At 45.8% G+C, this 24,826-nt stretch overlaps 1 protein-coding gene across 3 annotated transcripts in view; it reads left to right on the top strand.

Annotated features, from left to right (window-relative positions):
* Positions 1–24,826, top strand: part of SGCG (sarcoglycan gamma) — a 186,589-nt gene that overhangs the window by 110,453 nt on the left and 51,310 nt on the right. For all 3 annotated transcript variants that reach the window (XM_054015446.1, XM_054015447.1, XM_054015448.1), the window contains one exon: positions 7,682–7,801. In XM_054015446.1, the coding sequence (XP_053871421.1) occupies positions 7,682–7,801 (120 nt within the window). The remainder of the gene's footprint in view (positions 1–7,681; positions 7,802–24,826) is intronic.

The following is a 24,826-nucleotide window of genomic DNA, read 5'->3' as shown; positions in this document are numbered from 1 at the left end:
GTTCTACTGACATCAGTGGAACACTTGCAAATTAAGGTATCACTCAATGGAAGAGTTTTGGACTGTCACCCTATATCATTTTCATATTGATCTTTCTCAGTACACAAGAAATATTTTACATTGTCCAATTTTAGCAAAGCACTGAAGCATATTGACTTCAAATTCTATGGCCTGCACTGGTTTAGTCTGGAAAGCCATGATGGTCCGCTCTGTGCTAGGAGTCAGGGCCGTCCTTACCCATACGCAAAGTATGCAGCTGCGTAGGGCACTAGGAAACTTGGGGCACCAAATTTCCTGGTGCTCTGTGCAGCTGCGTACTGCTCTAGCCTCTGCCCCGCCTCTTCCCCAGGCTTCCCACCCCCTACTCCACCCCAGCCCTGCCCCTGCTCCGCCCCTGCCCTGCCCCCACTCCACCCCTTCCCCAAAGCCCCTGCCCTGCTCTGCCTCTGCTCCACCCCAGCCCTGCCCCTGCTCTGCCCAGCCCCGCCCCTGAGGACTGCAGCAGGGCCGGGCCTGCACTCACCGGCGGCAGAAAGTGCAGGGACCCGGCCCCAGCTGCGCCGCTGGTGAGTGCTGGGGGGTGGTTCCCTCCTTCCCCCCAAGCCAGCTCCCCTCCCCCCCGGAGACCTGGAGCCAGCCCCCACACCCCCCGCGAAGGCCTGGGGCCCCACACACACACACCCTCAGGGGGGCTGCCTAGGGTCCCAGAATAGCTATGGACGTCCCTGCTAGGAGTCTATAAATTTGTAAGGCCCCCTGTTCATTCCCTTTCTTCATGTGCCATGGAGAAAACAGGAAGCTTTGCATTGCTCTCACCATGCTCATAACACTTGCAACTCTGCAGTTTGAAAATTATGATAAAATCTCATGCTTCAGGGCTTCAGCCAGTTGCCTGCAGCAGTCAGGAAGCGATCCTACTCCTCCTTTCTTTTCCCCCACCCCCAATGCACAACTGGCCAGAAGTATTCTTGTTTGTTTGTTTTTGTCTCCTTTCTCTGAAAGATCAGGGATTAGCCACAGCTGGAGATGGGACAGCTCTGCAGTTGCACAGAGAATCCTTTTTCTTAGCATATGTCTACACTACAATTAGACATGTGCAGGGCCGGATTAAGGTTATGAGGGGCCTAAGGCTAATGGGAGGGAAGGGCTAAGTATGAATGACATATTGCAAAAAAAATTATGAAGTCATCAAACATTTATCTACATACATATTTATTTATGTAAAATTAACAAGTTTATTCTACTCTCTCACTAACCCTCTCACTACACTCAATTCTTCAAACAGATACTTCTGAGTAAGAGTTAGCACGAGGGATGCTACGCTGTCCTTCTCTTTGGGCTCCTTCCTCCTAGGTAGTGGAGTGCTCATCTGTATGAGGATGAACACTGCAACATTCCCCATCCTGCTCACCTCTTTCAGCCTTGTGCTTCTACCCTCAGCTCTCCACATGGCACAGTGCAAAGCCAAGCCCTGCAGGTGTTTTCCCCAAGCTATGAACTCTACACCACATATCTTATCTCACTCTGACTGCAGTCTGGGAGGCAGACAGTTTTATTATGTAAAAGAAAACCACTCAGGTGTAAAATCCACTGAAGTAGAGGAAATAGTATTGGGAAAATTACATTGGGTGGCATGGTATTTTGAGCTGTCTTGCTCTAAAAGCTTCCTCCCAGCGTTGCACTGGCTGAGGACAATGAATTTGTGGGATGATACCCAGTTTGTGTAGTTAATCTACAGTGTTTCATCACATCAGGCCATTCTGTCACTAAGCTGTTCCACAATTAGAATCATGGAACAGAATCATAGGACTGGAAGGGACCTCGAGAGGTCATCTAGTTCGGTCCCCTGCACTCATGGCAGGACTAAGTATTATCTATTCTAGAATGTGTTATCAGTAGCTCTGACATGAGTTTTTTTAAGCATGAGTTCTGTGTGCACCATCTCCCTACGGTTTGCATTTGTTTGTTTTAAGCTTTCTGTAAGAAAAAGGTAACAGCTAGAAGTGACACTGATCGTCAGATGGTTGCCCAGTCATAATATTTAGCACTTCTGTACTATGTTAGCTCTTCAAAATCACTGTACAAACATTAAACAAACTTAATCTAAAGCCTTTCAGCTTTTGAATGACTAGGGGTTGACAAAACAGAGCTATTCCCTGTTGTGTTCTCTGCCCCTCTGAACAAAAAGACGTCATTGAAAATCAGCATCTTAAAAGAACCATTAAGGATCTTTCAAACGAGCAGTCCAACCAAGGCTACTGTAGTGACACCCTTACTACGGCCTTGGCTACACTGGCAATTCACAGCGCTGCACTTGCTGCGCTCAGGGGTGTGAAAAAACACCCCCCCCCCCCGAGCACAGCGAGTGCAGCGCTGTAAAGCGCCAGTGTAATCAGCGCCTGCAGCACTACACGCTCTCTCGCAGCGCTGCAAGCTACTCCCCTCGGAGAGGTGGAGTACTTGCAGCGCTTAAGGCTGGTGTAGAATGAAGGGAGAGCTTCCTATTTCATTTGCATGTGTAAATCAAGCAGACCTTGCTTATTTTTTTTCCTTAAAGTGCTCAGAGTTTAGGGGAGGAAAGTGAATGAGATTCTGCTTATACCAGGTGTGGAAAAGCAGAAGGGACCAAAATCTATTCTTGTGCAAAAATCTGTTCACCCTGAAGTCAATAAGGCTACAAAGGTGTAACTGTCAGTAGGAATTGGCCTGTGTTCTCATTCCCTTCTCGAATCACACACATTCCATGCTTACATACTATTTTCTACTTGGGAAAGAAGATAGTTTGAGTTGGGGCAGAAAAATGAGGACTATCTTAAGGTTTACATTTTTTGAATGAAACTCAAAAGAAATCAAATGCCAGGTACTATTATGATGGATTGAACCGCTAGAGAACCAGCAAATGGACAGAACCTGCCTTTAGCCTACTCAGCCAGTCTTTTTATCATAGTCTGCTCAGAAATGGATTTAAAATCCTTTGGGGAGAGGGGATGGAGAAACCTGTAACATTGTGTGTTGAGCTTCCTCCAGTGCTTTTGCAACCACTTAAAAATACAAAGATATATTGGCATGTGGAACTAGGCTGAGCATAAGGAAAGAACTTGATTGCCTGTGCAGTACAGAAAAATACATCAAAGAAAAAAATGGATTTCTTTGATTTTTAGTACAGTTCAATACAGTATTGAACACATTGCATCATAAATCTGAAGCCCCTCAATGGAAGATACTGTAAAAGTTAAAGTACTGGTATCCAGAATGGGATGTTTTGTTTTTCCTACAAATGTGTGGGAATTCGTTCCTTATACATAGGAGGGGCAGTAGTTCGGTCTGGAGCTGGATCGAGTGTGTGCAGGTTCTGTGCAAGCTTCCCACCCTACCGCTCTGGTACTGTCTCTTTCCCGCACCACCCCCTTGCCCCACAGGCACTCACCAGTTGTCCAGAAACAGGACCCAGCACACATAGAAGATGACAGTGATGGGCACTAGGACCCAGGAGCCAGCATCCTGGAGCTGCCTGCTAGCCTCATCGGAGGAGAGGGACAAAGGAAGCTTCTTCCCTCCCTGACAGCTAAGCAGAGCTCTGGAGAAATCGTGGGTAGGGATAATGCCTGCTCAAACTATACCCACGGCTGGCACAGGTTCCCGTGGTAAGCAGATTTTTAGAGTCCAGTCACCAGTGTTAACCGGATACCTGGCAGTGTGTTCCTGCAGCAAGGGGAGATGCAGATGGGAGGGAGCGAAAGCAACAGGCTGCCGGCTGAGCTCCTTCCAAGCCACAGGGGGCTGCTTTGCACTCCAACAGGGCTGCGTGAGCAAGCTTGCTCCCCCTCACCCGGCCCCGGCTGTGCCCCCTACCTGACCAGTAGGGCCTAAAACTAGGACAGCCTAAGGTTCTAGCCTTACTAGCCTAATGGTTAATCCGGCCCTGGACACGCACGGCTGTCCCTTGCTAGCTTGTTCGAGCTAAGGGGCTGTTTAATTGCGATAAAGAGGTTCGGACTTGGCTGCAGCCTGAGCTCTGGGACCCTCCCACCTCAACTTCTTGGACACCACTATCAGTTTCAACAATGGAACCCTACAGACAACTATATACAAGTAATCCATGGATCACCACATCTACCTTCACAAATCCAGTAACCACACAAGACACACCAAGAAATCTGCTATCTACAGCCAGGTTCTAAGACCACACTCAGTAGATTATAAGCTTTGTAATGATACCTTACAAGAGACCTTGTGCATGAAGCATATTCCAATTAAATTATATTCACACTCATTAGCATATTTTCATAAAATCATATGGATGCAATGTCACAGAAGGGATCCTGGTGTTGTTTACTTAAAAGGTTGGATCTCAGTGAGAAAACTATCCCAATCATTATAGCTGACTGTTGTGTCCTGCAGACACTTCTTACCAGTACACCATACCGGCCCACTTTCACCTCTTAGAACAGGCCTTAGAGAATGCTGGTCTGTGTATAAAATCCACACCACTCAGAGACACAGTTCTACTAACCTACCCCCAGGTGTACACAGCACTAAGTCGACAGAAGGATTCTGTCTAGCTACCACCTGTCAGGGAGGTGGATTATCTACACTGACAATGGCTACATTGAAGTGCAAAGTACACTTAGGAAGTTAAAAATCAACGCACAACTACAAAATGGGGAATAATTGGATAAGCAGTGGTATTGCTGAAAAGGATCTGGAGGTTACAGTGGATCACAAGCTGAATAAGAGCCAATATGTGATGCAGTTGCATAAAAGGCTAGTATCATTGTGAACTGTATTAACAGAGTGTCATATGTAAGACACATAAGGTAATTGTTCCACTCTACTCAGCACTGGTGAGGACTCAGCTGGAATAGTGTGTCCAGTTTTGAGCACCACGCTTTAAGAAAGACAAATTGGAGAAAGTCCAGAGGAAAGCAACAAAAATGATAAAAGGCTTTGAAAACATGGCCAAGGAAAAGTTGAAAGAACTGGACATGTTTAGTCTTAAGAAAAGACTGCTAACACTATTATCAAAAGGATGGTAATCAATTTTTCTGCATGTCCATTGAGTTTAGGACAAGAAGTAATGAGTTTAATCTGCAGCAAGGGAGATTTATGCTAGATATTGGTGAAAGCTTTCCAACTGTAAGGATAATTAAGTACTGAAATAAGTTATCAATGGAAGTTGTGGAATCTCCACCAGTGGAGGCTTTTAAGAACAGGTTAGACAAACATCTATCAGGTAGTCTCGATATACTTGGTCCTGTGTAGTGGGGGGATGGACTAGATGATCTCTCTAGGTCGCTTCCAGCCTTACATTTCTATGAGTCTATGAAATGGGAATGATAAGGAATTGGCCTGAATGGGGATAGGGATGGAAATTGTCTAGGTTGTTACAGGCTTGCCCACAAAGCAACTATTGGAGACCAAATTAAAATATTATGTTTTAGTGATTTAGGAATCTGTGAGTCTGTTAAGAAGGGTAGTTGCCATTTTGAAGAAGAAAAACACAACCGCCCTTTGATCTTGACAGGAGTAATTCTCTTCAACAATCAGCCAACCCCCAAATAGATTCACAACTGGCAATCTACATTTCAGACCAGAGAATGCCAGACAAACCCTCTGCTTTGACTCAGTTTACTGTGTTGATAGGATGGCCAGACCACTGGATGATTTTTTGGCATTCCAAATAAAATCTGAAAATATTTTTCAACTAATTTTATGTAATTTAAGAAGAACATGATAGGCAAAATTTGTAAAATGTGGGGCCAAAACTGCACTTGATGTGTAAACAGCTGAGGGATTGTTTTATGGAAGAGCTTATTCTCCCTAATAATGTGGATGTTGCAAACATATCAATAAGTCATCACTATTTTTGTTAATTAAGGAAGCGATATTATACTTATAATGACCAAAGATCCTTTATATGTCCCCCATTACCATAGTATCTAAGCACTTCACAATTCCTAAATGCCTTTAGATGACTCACAAAGTCGATAAGAGTGGATTTTGAATGTGGATTTTGAACCTGGTGTTACATGGCTGATTATTTATGTAGAGTACAAGAAAGGAATCATGATGAAAGTTCACTTAATAATTACACTGCTCTACAGCCAAAATGCTTCTGAAATAAATGTAGTCAAACTTTATTAATTCTGGGTCGCTGAGAACGAAAATAATGCTTAAAATTGTTGATTGGCTCTAGTTTTCAAGATATGCTATTGGGTCAGTATATACGACCCTTGACTTGGGAATGGCGGAGAATAAGTGAGTTATAAAGGGAAGGGATCTCAATTTAAACCAGAAATGACTAAAATACATCTTTGACTGGATCTATGAATAAATCTATGACTGGGTTTGGACAGTACTTGCTTTTTAGGCAAAACAATGAATGATGCAATCTGAAGCTGATATTGCATCATACATGATATGAATTGCATCATGTTATTCCTAGACGTCATGGATGATGCAATCATAACAAAGCTTACATCATTCTGCTGAACAAATTGCCCTATATCAGCTCTAGAAATCATACAGTGTCATGCTCTCTTATTTGTCAGTGTTTGATTTTGCAAAGGGACACATTTCTGTTTAGCCAAAGTGAGCAGAGATGCCTCATACTTGTGTGAACAGTGCAGATAACTACTGCTATGTTTGTGGTGAAGTGACTTTTGCATCACAAAAGCGCAGTATAACCACTATGGTTAAGAAAGCCTATCACCTTTATTTTGGCTGCAAAATTGGAGATCAGGACAAGAGGTGGGCCCCACACATATGCTGCAACACTTGTGCAACAAATCTTCGCCAGTGGTTGAACAGGAAAAGGAAATCTATGCCTTTTGCAGTGCCAATGGTTTGGAGAGAGCCAACAGATCATACCAGCAATTGTTACTTCTGCATGGTGCCTCCAGTTGGGAAAGGTGTGTCAAAGAAGAAAAAGTGGACTGTGCATTATCCAAACATTCCATCAGCTATATGCCCAGTACCCCACGGAGAAGGACTGCCGGTTCCTGATGCACCAGAATCATTCTCACTTGAGTCAGACGAGGAAGAGGATGAAACTTCTGGTCCTGAACCATCAATGTCACAGGACCCACATTTTCTCCAATCCTCCTCCTCTGAACCACACCTCATAACACAAGGTGAACTGAATGACCTTGTCAGGGATTTGGAACTACCCAAGAGTAAGGCAGAGCTGTTGGGCTCCAGACTACAGCAGTGGAATCTCCTGGCAGGTGCTGTGGACAGTGACAAGAGATGCTCCATTTAATGAATACAAGAGACAAGCCAAGAAGCGCCGAGTAGACACTGAATAAGACTAAACTATGTACATAATAGTTTTTTGCCTTTTGTTTCATAATAAATTTTATTTATATAACCCTTTTGCTGATTTTTAAAGTGTTACATAAAAAGGACAGGTGAAATATTATCATGTAAAGCAACCATAAACACATGAAAAGACCTAGGTTTACAATTTATGATTAAAACTCTACTATCTACACAATATACATAGACATAAAATATAAAAACTTAAATATCTTAGAAACAGTAACCAATCAGTTGTTTTAATTGTCATATTTGAATTCAGCACATCAAAATACATAATAAATAGCACATTTTATCTCTGAAGCAGACAGCTTCTCAAAAATTGTAGACCAGTGTTATTTATCTTGTCAAATATGCTTTTCAGGTCCTAAAATGGTAGAAGTCCATGGTCAGCAATTTCAGATCAACTCCGTAGATGGCAAGCCACTTTTTACAGTGGATGAAAATGAAGTTGTCGTTGGTACAGATAAACTTCGAATCACAGGTTTGTAATAGATATTTAAGATATGCCTGAAAAATGTGTTTCCACATATAACTCAAGCAAAACCACACCCAGTTCAGCTAAAATAACATTTACGTTAAATCATGTGCATGTAAATGCAGGTTCTATCTTTACCTCATTAGGAAAGGGAAAATTTGAAAATGTTCTAACCTTTATCAATAAATTGAATTGATGGGTTAGGAATGTCATTAGCATTATAATAGGGTTTGCATAAACTTCACCCTAAACTAGCTCCTGTAGGTAATAGACATTGTGCCTCAGCTGTTTTTCTCATCTATTTCTTATTTTAAGAACACATGGTAATTGGTAAACTAAGACTGAAGGAATCCTGCATGGTCTTATTTGTGTAACCATTTGGATTGAGAATTCTAAATGGAACTTTTGCCAAATTCTGCTGTAAAATAGTGATTTTTTTATACCTTCTTTCAAAGTGACAAAATGCTCTTATTTCACCTTGCCTTGATATTTACACCATAGCACTTTATTAAGTATAGTGCATTTAAAATGTCACTTACTAAAAGACGAATTTGCCTTGGACGTTATCAGATCATGTTTGAATAGTTCTGCACATCATTAACATTAATACAGAACAGTAGTTACTATGCTTTTATTTGATAGCATACATAAAGACATTTTACTGTGCTCCATTGTAAACTAGTACTTACATTATCTGTAGCCACTAACAACATTTTCCAGGTTTAACTTGCTTTAAATTTTACATATTAAAGTTCAGTTACTCTGGATTTAAATTGAAATAATTGATCAAAGAAAATACTGACATTGCCACGTAACTTACATTCAATTTCAGTTTCCATATTTTAGAACCTAATTACAACTGTCATATTTAACTTGCTTTCATTATTAGTACTCTAAAATCTTGAGGTCTTAATTTTAATAGATCAAGGCAAGTTATTCCACTGTATAAAAATATAACAGTAGTAGTTAGTGTACAATTAGCACTTCTAAGACAAATTTAAGTTAAAATATGTGTTCAGAAATTATGTTTATTGCTCGGGGTTATATCTTAAGATTTTTTGCTTTTTAACTTACCGGTAATTGAAATTACAACTTTATTTAACCAGAAAACCACCTCAAATGATTATTATATGCCCAAGGGGCACCAAATTTTAACAAAAAAGCAAGTTTAGCATGTGTAGCAAAGATATGAAAGACTGGACAATAGTTAATTGATTTTGAAAAGATCTATCTGTGCACGAAGTCAGAATAAGTCATACATTCATTGAAATAATGATGTTAAAATATGTATTATACTCCTTTTTAATCTTTTGGCAAAGATAACTGTGCAGTTTCATAGGTATTATATAGAATATAAGGCTTGATTCCCTTTCACATCACTGCAAATCAGGAATAAATCCATTAAAGTCAATGAAATTGTTCCAGTATAAAAGCTGTATAAGTGAGAGGAGAATCAAGCCCACTATAACAATTTTAAAAATAATCTCTTTTTTAAAGTATTACTTGTTCATTAAAGACAATGTTATCAGTTTTGTATAGAATGTTGAGTAAGCTGTGGACACATGAGATAGTTTCAGGCTTAAAAACATGTCAAGAATATTTTGCAATACTGTATATTTATGTGCAATATAGTGACCCAACTTCTCTTCTTTTTTCATCTCTTATATACCTTATTCATCATCATCATCATCATCATCATCACTCCCATAACCGCATTGGTCGTTGGAGCACCATCAGTGATGAGCAATCAACCAATTGTCTCCACCCCTGAAGATTGTGTGTCAGTGCTTGAGTCTCTGTAAAGTCCTTTCCTGTCCAATCTTTTATGTTCTCAATCCAACTCTTCTTCTGTCTACCTCTTCTTCTCTTCCCCAGTACTGTCCCTTAGAGGATGATCTTGGATAGGCCAGATGATCTTGTTACATGGCCGTACCACTTCAGCTTGCGCTTCTTCATGATCATGAGGAGGTCTTCATAAGACCCAGCGCATTGGGTGATGATGTTGCGGACCTCTTCATTAGTGACGTGGTCGAAGTAGGAGATGCCCAGGATTTTACGGAAGCATCTCATCTCTACTACCTGTATTTTCCATTCAAGTTCTGTCGTGAGGGTCAATGTCTCGCATGCATACAGAAAAATTGAGATGACCAATGCATGCAGCAGTTTCAGTTTGGATTCCAGGGAGATGTTCTTATTCCTCCAAATTGTCTTTAAACTTGCCACTGCTGGTGTTGTTTGCGCAGTTCTTGCCCGAATTTCTGCCTTGGATCCTTCATCAGTGATGATTGCTCCCAAATACTTGAACTATTTCACTGTCTCCAGCTCTTGTCCACTGACAGTGATATGTGAGCTGATCCCATCACGTTTGTTTGTCATCAGCTTGGTTTTCTCTGCACTGATTTCCATACTATATTTTGCAGAGGTTTCATCCAATCGTTTCATTCAGTTCTTCTTCGCTGCCTGCCAGACCATCAATGTCATCAGCGAACAGAAGATTTGAGATTGTTCGCCCCCCAATGCTGACTGTGCATATGTGATCTTCTAGGGCATCAGTCATGTGCTCCAAGTAGATGTTGAACACTGTGGGAGAAAGAAGGCAGTCTTGCCGGACTCCCAACAGTGGTGTGAAACCATTCTCCTATTGTGCCATTGATGAGCAGGGCCAGCTCCAGGCACCAGCCGAGCAAGCTGGTGCTTGGGGCGGCAGCTTGTAGGAGGTGGCATTCCGCCCAATCCTAGGGCGGCATGGCTGCTTTTGTTGTTGTTGTTGTTGTTGTTCCGCTCCAGCTGCCCTGTAGGGGGCATCGGCGTAGAGGACGGGAGCGCCCTGCAGCAAGCCCAGCAGGGCAGCCCGCGTCCATTCCTCCCAGCCAACCGGAGCAGCATGGAGCCCTCTCAGCAGGGGGCACAGCAGGAGGGGCCACATGGCAGCGCCCCGCTGAAGCCCTGGCTGCCCCCCTTCTCTCTCTCCCCCCGCTCCCTCCCTCTCCCTCCGCTGCACCTCATTGCCCCCTACCAGCTGCTTGGTCTGCAGACCACCCCCCATCATTTTCCCCAATGGGGGCCTATTTCCCCAATGGGGGCCCACAAATATGTTTTTTTTTTTTTGCTTGGGGCGGCCAGAAAGCCAGAGCCGGCCCTGTTGACGAGAACTGCTTACGACCAACATTGTACTTCTTCATGGTTGCCCAGAGAGCTTCGTGCCATACTCTGTCAAACGCCTTCTTGAAATCAACAAAGACATGATAGATGTCCTGCTGGTGTTGTAGGTACTTCTCACATAGAACACGAAAGTTGAAAATCTGTTCTGTGGTACTTCTTCCAGCACGAAAGCTAGCCTGTTCTTCAGCGATGATATTGTCTGCTTGTGGCTTCAATCTGTTCAATATAACTTTCAACATCACTTTGCTGGGGTGGCTAATTAAGCTTATGGTCTGGTAATTTTGACACAATTGCAGGTTGCCTTTCTTTGGCAGAATGATGATTAGTGACTGTGTCCACATGGAGGGCCACTCATCGGTCTGCCAGATCTTGTTGCAGATCTTGGTGAGTACATCTATTACTATTTCTCCTTCGAATTTCATCAGTTCTGCCGGGATGTTGTCAATACCTGTAGCCTTTCTATTCTTGAGCGATTTCACAGCTGTCTCCACTTCTTCACGTAGTATTGGAAAGTCATCCTCCTCTGTTGAATCTGGGCTGTCTAAGACACTAGGATCTCCATTTGTCTGGTGGTTGTATAGATCAGAGCAGTAGTTTGTCCACCTATTGATGATGTCCCTTTCTTCTGTAAGACTGTTCCCTTTTTTGTCTTGAATTGCGTTACCTTTGGTCCATCTTTCCTTCATCAGATATTTTACAACCCGGAAGGCTCGTTTGCTATTTTTATTATTGATACACTCGTCAATTTTAGAGCATTGTTTTTCAATCCATATCTCCTTGGCCACCTTCATTCCTTGTTCTTTTTGGCAATCGCTCTCTATTTATCAGCTCCCTCAGTGCTGTTCTTGTCTCTCTTAAGTTCTCTTCTGATGTCACCAGTACCTGGTTTACAATGGCGCCGGGCCCATGCTCAACAGGGTCTGTCAGCTGGCCGGGCGCTGCACTTCACTTGTGTTGCCAGCCGAGTGGCCACTGCAGGCTGGCTCCTCTCCTCTCCAGCCCCTCCCCCGTGCTCCTCTCGGCTGTCTGGCAAGCCCAGGTATCCCCGCCCTGTCCCGTCCCCTCCACCCATTCGCTTCTCTGCCAGCAGGGCTGGGGGACTCTTGGGGGTCACGGCCCACAGGGGTCTGCCTGCCCTGCTCCCCAGCACGGCTCTGGCTCCGGGCGGTCTTGCTCTCCCCACCATCTCCCAGGGCTGAGCCGCCTGGGACCAGTGCAGGGGCCAGGTCATTCTGGGCCCCAGGCAAGGGGGTTCTGAGGGAGCCTGCTCAGGCAGACCCCTCCCACTCTGATCCCCAACCGGCCCCAGCTGTGATGCTGGCTCAGCCCAGGCAAGGAAAATAGCCCCCGCCCAGCAGGCCGGTGAGTGTGGCTGGGGGGCAGGCAGGGTGGGGGTAGTGGGTCTCTGGGGATGGCGCTGGACAGTGGGGGTCCGTGTGGGGTACTTCTGGACCCAGGGAGAATGAAAACAGCCCAATTCCCCCTCCTACAGCGTTCTTTGCTTCCCTGCAGAAAGTGAAGGAGGAACAGGGGATGTGATTGGGAATGTTCATGGCATAGTTTGGGGGCATTGCCCCCCAAATAGAGGGGAGGGGTGGGGACCACATGGGGTGCAAGGTCACATGCCACTGCTTCCTGTCCCTCGCCCCCTCCCCCCCAGCCATTTCTTTGAACGCAGAGCTGCGCAGCCCGGCTGAAAAAAGAAGGTGCTGCTCAGCTCCCTGGACTTTGCAGCTGGATACGCCTTCTGGGTCCTAGTGCTGGTTGAACTCCCTTCTGTGTGCTGGGAGCCATCCTTCATTTTGTACAACAGTGAGTGCCCACAGTAGGGTAGGGCAGGGGAAAGAGGCAGTGGGGAAAAAAGGGGGTGGGATGGAGAGGAGATGGAGTGGTGGGGAAGGGGCATGGGCTGGGGAAGAGAAGAGGATGGGGAAGCGGGGGCCCAGCATGCAGATCCCTTTGGGAGCAGCTGGGGCACCCCTGTTAAGCAGGCCCATCAAACCCTCACCCTGACAAGCCCCACCTCCCCTGCATCTGTACCACCCCGATGAGCCCCCCAGACACCCTCCTCACTGAGCCCCAACCACCTACACCTAGACCCCCACCCAAATGAACTCAACCTCCCTTGCACCCAGACCCACCCCCCTGCTGACCTCCAACCACTTTCATTTGGTCCCCCCTGCAGACTCCCATTGCCCTTGCACCTGGAACCTCTCTGTGCATCCAGATTCCCCCAGAGCTGCCTGCATCCAGACTGCCCCACACAGAACCCTCTTACCCCCCTCCCGACAGAACCCTCTTACCCCCATCTGGATCCCCCCACACTAAGTCACGCTGCACTTGGATCCTGCTTCCAGGCTGAGCCTCCCTGCCCACATCTGGTGTGCCTGGCGTAAAAGGGGCAGGGCCTCAGGGTGTTTCTGTGGCAGGCATGGCCCTTGTGTTGTGTCAGGGTCAGGTTCAGCGTCACTGCCAAGTCCCTGTCCCAGGGGGGCAGGGGAGGCTGCAGGGTATTCTCACAGCTCCATCCAGGCAGTGGCCTGTGCTCCCCACTGCCATCGTGGCATTTCCACATTAATTTATTGTAAAAAAAACCCTGCAGAATTTTAAAATATTATGCACAGAATTTGATGCAGAATTCCCTCAGGAATATGGGGTGCTGTACAGCTGTGATGATGGGACTGTGAAGGGGGTGCTGGACAGTAGGGGATCTGTGTGTGGGGGAGCTGGGCAGGGGGTATGGTGTGCAGGGTGCTGTGCAGTTGTGGTGGGAGGTGAGCGGGAGGGGTCTCTGGGCAGGGGGTGCTGGGCATAGAAGGTTCGGGGGCATTGGGCATAGGGATCTGTGGGGGAGGTCTCCGGGTGAAGGGGCGCTGGGTATAAGGGCAGGGCACTGGGCATGGGGGCAGTGTGGAAGGGGCACACTGGCAGCGCAGGGCTGGGCAGGCCAGTGTGCATCTAGCAGTTGTGGGTTTGTAAACAGTGCCCTTCTGCTGGGCTGAATGGGGCCACTCCTGCTGCGCTGTACCTCATTGCCCCCAACCAGCTGCTTGCTCTGCAGACCATCCCCCATCACATGCCCTATTTCCCCAATGGGGGCCCACAAATATGTTTGGCGCCAGGCCCACAAAAAGTTAATCCGGCCCTGGATGTCACATTTGTAGTATTTAATTTGTGACCCATGGTTTTATCTTCTTACGATGTCTCTCAAGGATATCCATTGCTGTCTCATTCATTACAGTGTTAAAATTGTTGGTCATTGTTTCTACGTCTTCCTCTAGAGCAAGAAGCGCGGCAAATTTTCCGCCAATCATTGCTTGGAATGACTCTGCAATGTTTCGGTCTCTGAGTCTTTCTAAGTCAAACTTGGTTCTGATGAACTTTGGCCTGATGATTTTTCTTAGCCACAGCCAAAAATTTAGCATCACAAGGTCATGATCACTTCCAATATCAGCACTGGGGAAGCTCCTTGTTTTACCTCTGTTAATCCCAGAATGAAACTGGTTTTGCACCATGTTTTAGTCGATCTGGCTGTGATGTAGACCATTAGGTGCGTGCCATGTTGATCGTCTGGATGCTTTATAAGCATCAAAGAGTCCTGTGGCACCTTATAGACTAACAGATGTATTGGAGCATGAGCTTTCGTGGGTGAATAACCACTTCGTCAGATGCATGCATTCACCCACGAAAGCTCATGCTCCAATACGTCTTTTAGTCTATAAGGTGCCACAGGATTCTTTGCTGCTTTTACAGATCCAGACTAACACGGCTACCCCTTTGATACTGGATGCTTTATGTGTTCCTAATGTGTTTGCAAGAGTCAGATTGTTATAGCTGGCAAACTCCAAAAGTCTCAATCCTCTCTCATTGGTTACCACATTACAGAAAGGGCCACAATAATCTCGCCAATCTGCCTGTGTGTCAGTACCCACTTTAGCATTCCAATCTCCTTGTACAATCAGGATATCTTTCTTGTGTACCTTATCAATGATGTCTTTGCTGATTGTAAAAATCGTCAATTTGTTCAGCATCATAGTCTGTTGTAGGGGCATAGACTTGTACCACTGTGATACTAAACGGTACAGCCTTTAGACAGATGGAAATAAACCTGCTGGACATTGGGCAGCATCCTAATGTTGAATTCTTGATATCTTTATGCACAAGAAATCCTACGCTGTTGACATGTTTGTCCTCTCCACTGTAATAGAGTTCATGGCCTTCTTCTGTTAGTACCTCTCCAAAGTTCTTCCATCTGACCTCAGAGATTCCTAGGAGGTGCCAGTTGTATTGTTCCATTTCGTACATGAGTTTTTTCAACTATTTGTCTCAATGTCTCAATGTCCTTACATTCCATGTGGCTATGGTGATGTTATCTCTTCCACGGATCCTCTTTGCTGGGGTTATACCAGTAGTATACTTGTCGTGTCTGCCCTGGTGGGAGACGGATGGCACGGTCATTATTAACCCGGGCTGCGATCAATCCAGTATGGATATCGTTGACTTGTTCATTATATTGTGTATCTTGGGCACATTTCTAATCTGGTGGAGCCCATCCCTCTCCAGGCAGCCCCCTTTCAGTCACCTCTTATGACATGCAGAAGGAGCAGTGGGCCTATTCTATCCCCGGACCCACAACTCATTAATCACTCATTAGGAAAACTGACTGTCTTGCAACTAGTGCGTACCTTGGGGCAGTGAACCAATGGTTGTATTGCTAGTAATGCTTTTGAGCTGCCATGACTGGAGGGGTGAGGTTGCAATGGAATCTCTAGGAGGAGTCCCTCTACAAGCTGGCTGGGATCCAGGGCTATTGGAAGCATGATTCCTGGCCTCTCTTGATCCTGCTGCACCCCTATATCCCAGAGCTGCAGTTTAGGAAACAATGTACAGAAGGGGAAATACCTGCCTAAATAGTTTATTAGTATTTTGAGTGAGCCATGGAGTGGCGGCCATGGTCTGAGCACTACCTGGAGATCTGTGACCCCATGTGACACCACTCTTCTGATCTTTGTATCACTGGCAAACTTTAACATTAATGATTTTGTTTTTCCCAGGTTCTTACTAAAAATGTTAAATAACATAGGGCCAAGAATCAATCCTTGTGGGACCCCAATAGAAGTACCCCGACTCAATGATGATTCCCTGTTTACAATCACATTTTGAGACTTACCAGTTTTTAATCTATTTAATGTGTGTCATGTTGACTGTATGGTACTAAAAAGAACAGGAGTACTTGTGGCACCTTAGAGACTAACAAATTTATTAGAGCATAAGCTTTCGTGGGCTACTACCCACTTCTTCGGATGCATATACAGTGGAACATATATTGAGGAGATATATATACACACATACAGAGAGCATAAACAGGTGGGAGTTGTCTTACCAACTCTGAGAGGCCAATTAAGTAAGAGAAATTTTTTTTTACATATATATCTCCTCAATATATGTTCCACTCTATATGCATCCGAAGAAGTGGGCAGTAGCCCACGAAAGCTTATGCTCTAATAAATTTGTTAGTCTCTAAGGTGCCACAAGTACTCCTGTTCTTTTTGCGGATGCAGACTAACACGGCTGCTACTCTGAAACCTGTATGGTACTAGTTTCTGAATCAAAATACTGTGTAGGGTTGCCATATTCAAACATTTAAAAAAGAGGACACTCCACGGGGCCACGGTCCCGCCCCAAGCCCTGCCCCAACTCCGCCCCTGGCCCTGCCCCAACCCCGCCCCTTCTCCAACCCCTTCCCCAAAGTCCCTGCCCCAACTCTGCCCCCTCCTCTGAGCACCCCGCATTCCCCCTCCTCCCTCCCACTCTGATCTTTATTGGGGGTTGCTAAGTGCTTCCCTGCTCCCCACTTGGCCTGCAGTCCCTGCACCCCCCCGCCCCTGCAGCCTCTGTGACCCCTGCTCCCCACTCGCCCTGCAGTCCCTGCACCCCTGCGCCTGCCCTGCACCCCCCTGCCCCTGCAGCCTCTATGCCCCTGCCTGCCCTGCTCCTCCTCGCCCTGCAGCCTCTGCGCCCCCTGCCTGCCCGGCCCCTGCAGCCTCTATGCCCCTGCCTGCCCTGCTCCTCCTTCCCCTGCAGCCTCTGCACCCCCCATCCCTGCAGCCTCTGTACCCCCTGCTCCTCACTCACCCTGCAGCCCCTGCACTCCCCCGTCCCTGCAGCCTCTGTGCCCCCTGCTCCCCACTCACCCTGCAGCCCCTGCACCCCCTGCCTGCCCTGCCCCTGCAGCCTCTATGCCCCTGCCTGCCCTGCTCCTCCTCGCCCTGCAGCATCTGCACCCCCCGCCTGCCCCGCCCCTACACCCCCTTGCCCCTGCAGCCTCTATCCCCCGCCTGCCCTGATCCTCCTCGCCCTGCAGCCTCTGCTCCCCCACTCACCCGGCAGAGAGAGAGCTGCGGGCTCCACGTGGACTCAAACACTGTTCTGTGCTGCTCTGCGGGGGAGGAGGGAGCGGGGAGGGGGAGGGACTCTGGCTGCTAGAGGCCCCAGTGGCTGTGAGCGGCTTTCAATCAGGCCCCGCCATCCAATCAGCCGAGCCGCATTCTGCATGAGGGGAAGGGGGAAATCCCGGACATTTCTACTTGATTAGAAATCCCCCCCGGATGGACATTTAACGCTGAAAAAGCCAGACATGTCTGGGGAAACCCGGACGGATGGTAACCATAATACTGTGCAATACCAAGCAAATGCCTTCTAGGCACCTAAGTATATTACACCAACACTTTTCCCTTTATGAAACAGACTTGTAATCTCATCAAAAACATATAAAATATATATAAATATCCAATGTCACAATAGAGTTTCCAAGGCAATAATGTTTAAGTGTTATAGATGGTGCATGGAGAGGTGAATAATTTGCTGTTAATAGTTTGGTTTTTGTATCTGAAATGTCACCTTGCATTTCAATTTCCTGGCTTTCAGATTGTGTGTGTGTGTGTGTGTGTGTGTGTGTGTGTGTGAAACCACAGTTCTCAGTTACATATTTTCCTCTTAAATTAATGATACATACTACAATCTTCATTCCAGCTTTACTCAGTTTGGGGTTTTTTGGTTTGAAAAGAGTGCTAACATCCATGCTGAGAGGTGATAGTCAGCAGTACCTCTTAAAAGTTTTGTCTAATGTTGGCTGAGGTTTTAGTTGATAATCAGACAACATTTACAATTTACACTATAAAGTATAGGCAAAATACGATAGGTCAGAGCAACAAACAGTGAAGGTAGAATAGGTTAAGGGGATAGCCCTTGGAAGGTCAGCAAGTGTCTTATGTACAATATATTGTTAGGTCAGGCATCCCCTAATAGTCTCTGAACTGATTAAATATCTTTTAGTGTTGGCATCTGCTGTCTTGCTTTTACTTCTTTACATTGTGAAGTTCTGAGCACAATTTTGGAAATAATATATTGCATATGAAATTTGTAAATTCTTGACTTAATTATCATTATTATTGTAGCTTAGAACAAGGTAGGACTACAAAGGAGGAGTAGATTGCAAAAGAGTGGTCAGTTTTGGACAGCTAAATGAAAGAAATGGGTTGTGAGGGATTTGAAGGAACAGCTTGAGGATGCTTGGTGAACTGAAAGGAAGGAGGGAAAGTGTGAAACAATTGCAAAGTTTGCAAGTGAGATAAAGAGACAAGGAGAAACAAGGTTAAAAAGTAGATAGAGTGCAAAGAAGAAGAGTAAATTCAAACAAGTGCTTGTGGAAACAGAGTTATGGACTCTGCCTCTGGCTGGGGAGCGAATTGGTGGTCAGATACTGATGCTGTGTAATTGTAACCCATACACCTCCTGGGTGTGGTGTTCTGTCCCATTTAGTGGCACCAAGACCACTTAGAGAGAGAGATTAATGAGTCTGCTCTACAGTCTTAGCTAACAGCCATATGGCTTTTAGCTCATGCAATAAAGGCTCATGCACTAAGCTCCAGAAGCCCCAGATTCAATCCCACTCACCGAGAACTGAGGTCTGTCACTGTTACAAGTAGGGGCTCGTCCAGGATTTAAATGGAGAAGTCTCTGAAGCTTGGGATGCACTTCCTCAGCTAGGGGAAGTATGCAATCCACACACTTCCATGTGTTCCATCCCATCTAGTGGCACTGAGACTACTTAGAGAGAGATTAATGAGTCTGCTCTATGGGCTTATAGCTTTTTAGCTCCTGCAGTAGAGGCTCATGCATTTAGCGCCAGAGGCTCCAGGTTTGATTCCACCCGCCAACGACTGGGGTCTGTCGGTGTTACATAATCTCTTCACAGCATGGCCTTTGGGGTCGGTTCATACATCTGCATCTTTTGATCTCAGGTGGGGTGTGTCAGTACTGTGGATATATTTTAGACCTGAATTTGTAGTATGATATAGTACTGCACTACACAAAATTCTAGCCAAAGATCATTATTAACCCACTTTTGTCTTAACTTATAAGCATGCTCTCTCCAATAACTCTCACATAGATAAGCACGACCTAACCATTAATGCTATATTTCTAATGGGTCAAAACTACTGATATTTCCAGAGATGACTTATTTGATTCCATAGTTTTAAAGGCTTTTGCATGGATAAATATTAAAGTGAAATATAAACTTTTTGAAGGATCATAGATGCATGATTTAGACTAGTACAAAGGCTTAATTTATGTTTGAAAGAAAATAATTTTTCTGTAATAATCATGTATTTGACTGTATATGCAATATAACATTTCTACTAAGAGTTTAAGTTTTCACCTTGCACCAGATAAGTGTTTGATTTTCAAGGAACTGGACTGTAAAATATTCAGTGTGATATCTAAAGAGATGAAATCAGAAAAGATATTAAATTATGGTCAATAACAATCATAATTTACACTGAAGTTTTACATTTAGATAATAGTTAGTTTTGTGCACTATTAGATATTTTACAGTATTACCATGAACAGTAATTATGCATCCAGGAGATTACATAATGGATATATTTACGGTTCCTATGATATGTAAATTGAATTCAATTATGGTGCTTATGTAAAAGATGGTATCACTTAAGTTTATAGCCCTTATATCCACATAGATAGTACTATAAGTCCCTGTAACTGCAATATATCCTAGCTATGATCCAGTTAGATGGAAAGTAATTAACATATATTTACAGGCCAGTTATAGAGTTGTTTGTGCCTTGTAGCGCTTACCAGTACTTTAATGATTTCAGGTGTTATCAGGATAATTAGAAGAAGAACAGCTGGTACTAAAGTAAAAATGTTAATATACATATGCAACTGGGATATATTGTTTGGACTTGTCCAAAAAATAAATTATTTATGTGCGAGAGAGAGAGGATAAAAGGACAATATGTTAGGTATTTCTTCTTTGAGTAGTGTCCCTGTGGGTGCTCCACTTTAGGTGGTGGTGCGTTCTGGCGCCGTTGATCAGAGATTTATGGTAGCTGTATCCACGCGGGTTATTCATGCACAGTAGGTGTCTCCCGGTGCCATTGGTGCTGCATGTAGCGTGCCCACAACCCGAGCCCTCCAGTTCCTTCTCAACCATCCTCGGCTGAAGATGGAGCGAAGGGGCAGTGTTAGCACTTCTCTCTAAAACAGTTAAGAAATAGCTTTTAGATAAATATTTAGATAAGTTGTTATAGAGATAGTTACAGTTAGAGATAGTGTCAGTGTTAGAAAAAAAATGTCATGTTAGTTCATTAGACAGCCCCCCCCTCCCCCCTTCTCTTAAGGGACAGTTACTAGTTAAAATGTCAGGGTCTCCAGGCTTCAAATGATGTGGCTCCTGCCATGATGCCATGTCCATTTCAGATGGACACTCTTTATGAGTACATTGCCTGGGTGAGGGGCATATTCCCCAGAAATGCCCCCACTGCAGCAACCTGAAAGCCAAAGCCCAACAGGACAGGGATCTCTGGCTTAAAATGATCTTGATGGAGAAGTCCCTGCAGCCTGAGGTGGACAAGCAAACAGCCTCTCTAGGCATTTCTTAAGACGGAAAAGGAGACCAACCCTCTGAAAAACCATAAAAGAGGGCTCAAACGTCTCTGCAGAGAGGTCCACGAAAACAGAGGCAGTCTCCTGCAAGGTCACTACCCCCGATCCCATCTTACTCTCGGGTGAGCACCTTTGATGCTCCGGGCACCTCTGGCACCACCGAAGTCAGAGCGAAAGAAACGGAGTCGAGGCACCAACAAAAACATGTTTCCTCCAGTGCATCGAACTCACCGTACAGGACTCGGCACCAAGTGTCTCAGGCACCATGCCTCCACCCCCAGCACCAACAACTCAGTCGGCACTGGTAGACACCACCAAGTCAACACCAATGGCAGCAGTTAAACAACAACACCAGTCGGCACCAACTCCATCAACAAAAGGGAAAGCACCCACAGCACTGACTACTCAGAAATCGGCACCAACCAGAGAGATTTAGAAATCTCATTGGCACCACATTCACCGATACTCGGTGCTGAGGGCTCCCCCACAGGCTCCAGAGGAGATCACAGCCCACAGGACATGGCGTGGTTCTGCAGTGATGAGGAGGAGTAGATGCAGGGACAGTACCCCTATCTCCATGTCACTCCCCACCTAAGGCCTACCAATCAACGTGGATCCACATTTGTCCAAGACACCAGATGAACCAACCATGGTGTGGACCCCCATGGATGTACTCTCCTATGGTTTTCCCAGTGCAGTGGGTGCATTGGTAACCATGGAGCTCATCTAGGGGTCAGTGTTCTAGATCGTCCACAGGACATAGACATGAACTGCGCTCTAACCCAGCGTCTCCCACACCATAAACCTTGGAGACACAGAAAGCAGGAGAGGACACAGAGACGGGCACCGACCATGACACATCTCCTGTACACAATTCATCTTTCTCCTCAGATGAGGCGATTATGCTCCCACCGCCAACCTTGGCGGATGACTTTAAACAGTTTCAAGAGCTGTTCAAGAGAGTCACGCAAAGCCAAGACATCCTGCTAGTGGAGGTAAAGACAAACCAGCATAAGCTGGTACAAATACTGCAACCCACATCTACCTCCAAGATTGCCCTTCCCATCAACAAGGCCATCTTGGATCCCGCAGAGACAGTCCGGCAGACACCTGCTTCTATTCCACCCACCTGCAAAAGAGAAGATAGAAAATATTACGTACCATCCAAGGCGGCAGACTTTCTATTTGTGCACCTGCCTGCCAACTCCCTAGTTGTCGAGGCAGTAAATCACTGTAACCGACAGCCACACTTCAAGGTTACACCCCATGACAAAGAACACAAAAGACTTGACTTGTTCGGATGCAAAGTATATTCCTCCAGCATCCTTCAGTTTCGAGTGGCCAATTATTCAGCACTACTGGCCAAATACAACTACGACAACTATGGGAAACTTGCCCAGTTCACATCTGAGCTCCAAGAGGAAAAACAGACACAATTCCAGGCCATTGTCACCAACGGCCAGCTCATATCCAAAACAGCCCTTCAGGCGGCACTGGACACAGCAGACATGGCAGCCAGAACGACGGCCACAGCCGTAGTAATGCGCCAAGCCTCATGGCTTCAGGCCTCAGGGATACCAAAAACATTCCAGACAAAAGTAGAGCACTTACCTTTCGACTGGGAACAACTCTTCTCCTAGAAGATGGACGAGGTGCTTCATTCAATGAAGGACTCTCAGGCCACGTGCCGCACTTTGGGGATTTACATTCCCCCCTGCAAAGAGAAGGAGATACCAACCATTTCTGAGACCTAGAGACTCCTCAAACAACAGTTAATAACAACAGCAACCATAGATAACCAACACCAGCATCAACAATCACAACGCCGCCGAACACCTCAATCTCAGGCGCTGACTTCTCAGTAGTGTCACAGGCCCAAGGACTCCCTCCCTCAGAGGGTCCCATGGGGAGGTAGATTAGCATTGTATGTTGCTAACACGGTTGTAAGCATCGCAAGGCATTTTGGGGAGGGGCGGAGGTCAAAGGTGTAAGTGTGGAATGGAAGATTTCCTAGCAGGGAGTGAGACACCAGAGGGGAAAGAAGGAAAAAAGCAGAGAATGGGTTAAATCGACACTCCTGCTCGCTCAGTCAGAAGATAAGGCACCAACTCTGGCCCAAGGCCGCAGCTCACAGCCGACGTTTGGCTGCCTGCCGAGAAAGACGAGAAAGAATCCACCAACCAGCCGTGAGAAAGAAAGATGCAGCTGAACAAACCTGCAGAGGCAGCCCATAATGAGTGAGACAAGCAAAGGCCAGCACGGAGGAATACAAAGAGGACAACAAAGTCTAGCCGGTGTGTTTTGGGAAAGTTGAGGAGACCACAAAAAGCCGGTTTTGACTGATACAAAGAGCATCAGGAGCAGAGGTCCCTGAACGGAACACCTCCAAAGGAACCCAGGACTTAAAACCCTCCCGAGAGCCAAAGCAAGGCGGAGATCACAGCGGACCCTGGACGACCTGTGCACGCAGCAAGAACTCCTGTCTACCCCTGCCACTTTTCTTCTTACGTTACACCCAGGCATGGCCAGCCTCGGTTCGTGCATGTGTGAGTATGAAAGTGGGTTAGGGCTGGTGTACTAACGCTTTCTTGCTTCCTTTGAGTGATGTGGGAGCAGGCCCAACACTCACCGCTGCTATTTTATTATTTTATTAATAAAGCTTTAAAACTTAGACACTTGGTGTGTTTCGTCATCTCCTCCCCAAATGATCCTGTGGCCTCAGCCTGATCACCTGATGCCTCAGGCAGATTGGTAACAGAAATCTGTCACATCAGCACCTCCAAAACCGCACTTTTGAAAAGTTGGTTGAGGGTTTAAACGACCTCCTCATGAAACAGCACTCATGCCCGACCCATCCCCAATTTTTGTCCATCGACTCCGGCCCTTTTGCCACATCTGGGCCCCAATGACATCAGACCAATTGTGTTAGAAGTTATCAAGTCAGGATACACTATCCCCTTTACCTCCTGCCCACCTACGCTACCCCCTTCCTTGTCCCTCTTCAGGGACCCTTCTCACGAGCACCTACTACAACAAGAAGTCGATCATCTTTTACAACTAGATGCGGTGGAACAAGTACTCCTACAATTCAGAGTGAAGGGATTCTACTCCCATTACTTCCTGACCCAGAAGAAGAGCGGGGAATGGAGACCCATCCTGGGTCTGCAGAAGCTCAACAAGTTCATCAGATCCCAAAAGTTCAAGATGGTCGCATTGGGTACAATACTCCCAGTGCTACAACGGGGTGACTGGTTTTCAGCCCTTGACCTCCAAGATGCTTATTTCCATATCACCATTCATCCTGCTCAAAGGAAATTCCTACGATTCATACAGACTATACTTCCAATACAGAGTACTACCATTCAGCCTATCCACAGCACCAAGAGTCTTCTCCAAAACTCTAGCGGTGGTAGTGGCACATCTACACAAATAATGATTTTGGAATAATGATTTTCTCCTACCTGACAATTGCCTTATCAAAGGCCCAACTCTACAAGACACAATGGATGCAGTTCAGTCCACTATCACACTATTCGGGGAGCTGGGTCCACAAATAAATGAACAGAAATCAACCATAAACCCGGTCCAAGAACTAGATTTTATCACGGCACACCTCAACGCCATAGAAGCTAAGGCATCATTACCCCTTACCAGATTCACAAACCTCACGAACCTCATCTCAGATGTACAAGCCAGTCCTCAAGTTCAGGTTTGCACCGTCTTACAATTACTAGGACACATGATGGCCATGACGTTCGTGGTATGACATGCAAGACTACATGTGTGATGCCTACAAGGTTGGCTAAGCACGGTATACATACCAAGCAAATACAACCTACACAACCAGCTCACAGTTCCACCAAATGTTCTAAACTCATTACAATGGTGGGCAAGGCCACA

The sequence above is a fragment of the Malaclemys terrapin genome, chromosome 1 (assembly GCF_027887155.1).
Source record: "Malaclemys terrapin pileata isolate rMalTer1 chromosome 1, rMalTer1.hap1, whole genome shotgun sequence".
Taxonomy (NCBI): Eukaryota; Metazoa; Chordata; order Testudines; family Emydidae; genus Malaclemys; species Malaclemys terrapin.
The sequence above is the reverse complement of the archived record's forward strand: the minus strand, read 5'-3'. Positions and strand labels throughout refer to the sequence as shown.